At 40.0% G+C, this 5,000-nt stretch overlaps 1 protein-coding gene across 1 annotated transcript in view; it reads left to right on the top strand.

The window, feature by feature from the left end:
- LOC135204437 (uncharacterized) overlaps positions 1–3,303 on the top strand; it is a 137,771-nt gene extending 134,468 nt beyond the window's left edge. Inside the window, exon 6 of the mRNA XM_064234640.1 lies at positions 3,202–3,303. Within this exon, the coding sequence (XP_064090710.1) occupies positions 3,202–3,217 (16 nt within the window). The 3' untranslated portion in view covers positions 3,218–3,303. The remainder of the gene's footprint in view (positions 1–3,201) is intronic.
- Positions 3,304–5,000: the final 1,697 nt, after the last annotated feature.

The raw sequence follows: 5,000 nt of genomic DNA, 5'->3' as shown, positions 1-5,000 counted from the left end.
AAAGTCTGTGCAGCAGAGGTCATTAAAGCGCTTGATTTCGCGGGGAAACGCGCCTCAGTGGCATGATCGGGTTGGTCTTGGTCTGCCACCCTCTATGGTCGCGAGTTCGATTCTTGGCCATTCCATTGCGGGGTCAGAGAGTGTATTTCTGGTGATAGAAGTTCACTCTCGACGTGGTTCGGAAGTTCGCGAAACCCGTTTGTCCGTTGCTGAATAACTACTGGTTCCATGCAACGTAAAAACACCATACAAACACAAACAAGTTATTCTGTCGTAAACTGAATGTAGTTGAGTTTTATATTTGTTCTGGTGGCTCCTGGAAACTTATGCTTTATTAACTCTTAAGACACTCGAACTCTGCCGACTTAACTGAAGTTTTGTAAATACAAATTTCCCATGAATAAAATCTGTAATTTACCACTTGCGCTAAGACTATCATAATAGTTAGGAAGAGATGAGGCTTTTACGTTCGATTTTGAGATATTTGATTGTACGGGATTTTCTGGAATTTCTCATAAGTGCTGAATATTGTATTGAAATTTGTTTCACATAAATTACCAGGAAAAATAAATTTCCTCACACTACTGAGACAACAGTAGAAAACTTCAAGAAAATTCCATCTAAGCCAATATTTCAAGCTAGAATTCAAAAATCTTATGCAAGCCTTCCAATGGACTTGATGCTGGCATTTGCAATAAAGCATTCCTTGTCATCACTCTGAAGACTCATCCATTGGACACTGGAGATCCTTTAATACGTAAGTGGCTGATGGTGCCACGTGGGGTGACATGAACGGGTTTTTGGCTTGGAGTGCCTGAGTGCATGTATATGCACACCATTTTTATTTCGCTCATTCGCAACACTCTGTATTTCCCCGTACGTGGGTAGTGCCGTAGGCATTGCTTAAGGTTCTTTGCAGCGTGCCTTCTGCCCCTAGCTGCAACCCCTTTCGTTCCTTTTACTGCACCTCCTTTCATATTCTCTTTCTTCCATCTTACTTTCTACCTCTCCTAACAATTGCTTCATGGTGCAACTGCTTCGAGGTTTTCCTCCTGTTACATCTATCAGACCTTTTACTGATAGGTCCCAGTGCTTGGCATTTGGCCTAAATTCTATATTCCATTCAACACTGTATTTCTCATATATTCGTCCAATTTCTCCCCGCTTGCAGTTTTGGAGAAATCAGCGGCGACACCATCTTCGGAGATGTTATTTATCTGGTGTTCGGCGAAGCCACCTTGTTCATCTGCGTTCAGCTGATGTTGGGAAAGTTCAACATGGTGGAGAACAGAGTAAGGGGACCGAATCTCGTACAAACAGAACTGAACAGAAAAAGAGGGGCCCGTTAGCTACAGACGAAACGGATTTATAACTAGTAATGTACTTTAGACTCCACAGATTATATAGAAGATTTGTACGGAAAAGCGCCAAATCAAAAGCCCCAAAGTCTTGCGATTTTAGGCGCGATTGTTTCAGGACAGATATCCGAAAATGCCAATGTACAACCGTGACTTGCATCCCTCCCAGGCGTTTATACTGATTCATAGTAGCAGTTCTTGACCTGTGTGCTGGTATCTGGTGGGTCCTCTCAAGATCTTTAGGTTTTTTTGCTGTAGGCTCTCACAGATTTGATATCGAGAACTTAATCAAGGACGTAGTTTTGTAAGTTTAACCCTACAGATTGTGTCAGTTTTGGAGCAAATTAACTTTGTGTGCAATTCAGCTTTATTTATCTACTTTTCATTAGGACCATGACATGATGGAATGCATTGCGTATTAGAGCCTTTTAGTGAGAGCCAATTTTTATAATACTCATATCATGAGGATCATAAACTGATGAAATGCATTGCGTATTAGGGCCTTTTAGTGAGAGTCAGTTTTTAAGATACTCGTATCATTAGATCATAACATGTTCCATGTTAGAGCCTTTTAGTGAAACTGAAATTAAAATCCAGATATTTTTAATCTTCATAAATGATGAAACTCAAAGAAAATAAAAGTTCACACATAATCAATCACCCGTTTCTCCGACAGCCTCTGTTATCGTTGCCGGGGATCTTTTCGACCTTCATGGCAGTGGGACTGTTTTTCGGTCTGTGCTCCGCTTTCTCGCTGCCCTACGGACCGGTCCACAGCATCCTTCCTCTCCTCATGCTCGGTTTAGGAGTGAATGACATGTTCGTCATCGTCCAGTGCTTCAGTAACCTAAATCAGGCGGTAGAACCGAATGTGATCACGTTTTCGAGAGCTCTTGCTTGGTATTTTTTCATTTTCCTTGAGTCATTTTGTGAAACGTACAGTCTCTTTTCTTATTATTTTCCCGCTGGATTTTTCAGCGTGGTAATTTTCTAAGTGTAAGGTGGTAGCAGTGTTAGGCTTTTGTCATTTACCGGCTGAAGAACCAGAATACACAATTCACTGCATATCAATAAAGATGCATAATTTGGAACGTGATGAAGATATATAAATAAAGGTAGAGGCACGAAGGAAAGTGAAACAGTGGAGTGCTGCGAGATCTTTCGACTCAGGGTCCTTTACTTAGCAGACTAAGTAAAGGACTTTGAGTCGAAAGATCTACAGCACTCCACTGTTTCACTTTCCTTCGTGGCTTCTACCTTTATTTATCAACAAAGATATCATACGTCCTCTTCGAAAGAACTTTGTACACTAACTTTGTAAACTCTTCCTGTACTCTTAGAAATTAATGCCAGTTTCTCTCTCTCTCTCTCTCTCTCTCTCTCTCTCTCTCTCTCTCTCTCTCTTCTGTTCACCAGGAATGACGCCTCGAGCTGAAGCATTGGATGGCCAGGGCTCTTCGCCATGCCGGGGTCGCCATCACTGTCACTTCTATCACAGATTTGGAGCTTTCTTCATCGGTGCCACAACGGTATGAAGGTCTATTCAGTGCCACATGTTGTTGCAACTAATCTTTTGTATATCTAGATTATGTTGATTCAGAACTTTACTCCAGTTTATGTTCATTTCCACGCGAGGCAAACTTTGAGCCTCGATTCGGAGAAGTTTTGACGGAAGTTTTTGATTTATTACAGTTTTCCTGAGCTTGATTTTAACCATTTTCCCCATAAACATAACTCAAAGAAGTATTGTAATTTGGTTTTCACTAGCTCACTGAAGTATTGTTCGACCCATGAAAACTTGTTTTCCATTTCCACTTTATTTTTTTAATTGAAATTTTCGAAGGTCCTCCCCGCCCTGAGGTCATTCTGCATCTATTCCGCCGTGGGGATCGCCAGTCTCTACGCCCTGCAACTCCCCTTCTTCTTCTTCCCGTGGTTCGCCCTGGACCAGAAACGCCTTGAATCAAGGTGCTGTGTTAGGTCGATGATCAGCTTCCACCTTGTATATGCAAGTTGCCATATTTCACAGATGCCTTGCTTTCCAATCTGTGATTGTTTTAACCGGTTTCCAGCCGGCGCAAGAAGATTTATCCTATTTATAAGACAGAGGGTTTGTTAGCTATGAAGAATACGAATTGATACAGAATTTGTCATATTTTAGATTACGAGGCAGGCCATTCGGGTGATTTAATGTCTCTAGATGCAAGACTCTTTCAGTGACCCATTTTACTTAATGACGCAAACGCCTGACTGCTAAGGCTAATTGCTAGTTTCCTTCAAACTTGACTTTTTTTTACTGCCTTCCTACAGAACGCACTTTCTCGTGAAAAAAAAAAAAAAAAAAAAAAAAAAAACTGAGAAAGTACATCTCTATTATTAATTTTTCTGATGAATTATTATACATTGTCTTGCATCTGATTGCTGACATTCGTTAAAACTTTTCATTAGCCGCTTTTGTTTTCGCTTACATCCAACTCTTCTCTTTGACCCTGGGCTGTAAACGCCCTGATGGTGTTTACTCGCTATTTCAGGCATTGTAGGACTAAATCTCATCAGAAACACTGGCAAGTTTTCTTCAGAAAACGTGTCAACGCTCAAATAGCAGTTTTGTATTTCCAGACAAGCGGTACATGATTATGAGCAGTTTCTATCTTATAAAAAATCTTTTGAATATATCAAAAGTAGGACCGAAATGCCCAGCAACAAACATAACGCTGCAAGAATGGTGTTGGTTCAAGATGTAATTGTAAGATATATATCATTCGACGCTGCAAAAAAGTTGCCTCTATTTAGGAATAAGATCCAGCTTGGTGGTAAAATGTTACTGGATTTTCAAGAAAAAAAATCAATCCCTCTGGTAAGGAGAATTTATGTCTTAGGTTGAAGAATATATTATCATAATTGTAATGTCAAGAGATAACTCTTTATTGATATTCATCTTTTTCCACAAATGTTTCGTAGCGCACTTGGTTACACGAAAGCTCTTTTCACAAGGCAGAGTCCCATTTGAGTAATTAAGTCTTTTTAATGGATCATTTTGTTATTGAGAGCTGCGGATGTTTTCCACATCTTTTTATATTCGTCTCCCGTCGGTTACAAAAAGTAAGACAGACGTAAATTCCATCGGCAATGGCTTCAAAGTAGATTGTCAAAACTGGACTCGCTATGCTGATGTGATAACATTTCATAATGGTAATCAGTAACAAGAAAAAACCTGTGTATATATATATATAGTTTTCTTTGAAAGAAAACTATTGAAGTGGCCATTTGTCTGCCGTCCGAACTTTTTCTGTCCTCCCTCAGATCTTAGAAACTACCGAAGCTAGAGGATTGCAAAATGGCAAGTTGATAATCCATCCTCCAATCATCAAACATTTCAAATTGCAGCTCTCTAGCCTCAGTAATTTTTATTTTATTCAAAGTTAAATTTAACAATGACCATGTATCTGGCATCGGCCTACAGTGCCAACAACACAGGCCACCACCAGGCTGTTGGTGAACGTTTCATGGGTGGCCAGGTTGAGCGTTTCATACAGCTGTATGCTGTACAGAAATTTTTTTTTTATTTCTTTCATTGTTTAAGATCAATGTGGAAAACGAGATCAATCACGTATTACCTTCAACTTCCACGTGGAGAAAGAA

Source organism: Macrobrachium nipponense, chromosome 47 (genome assembly GCF_015104395.2).
Source record: "Macrobrachium nipponense isolate FS-2020 chromosome 47, ASM1510439v2, whole genome shotgun sequence".
Lineage (NCBI taxonomy): Eukaryota > Metazoa > Arthropoda > Malacostraca > Decapoda > Palaemonidae > Macrobrachium > Macrobrachium nipponense.
Note: the sequence above shows the minus strand (reverse complement) of the source record. Positions and strands in the feature narration are given on the sequence as shown.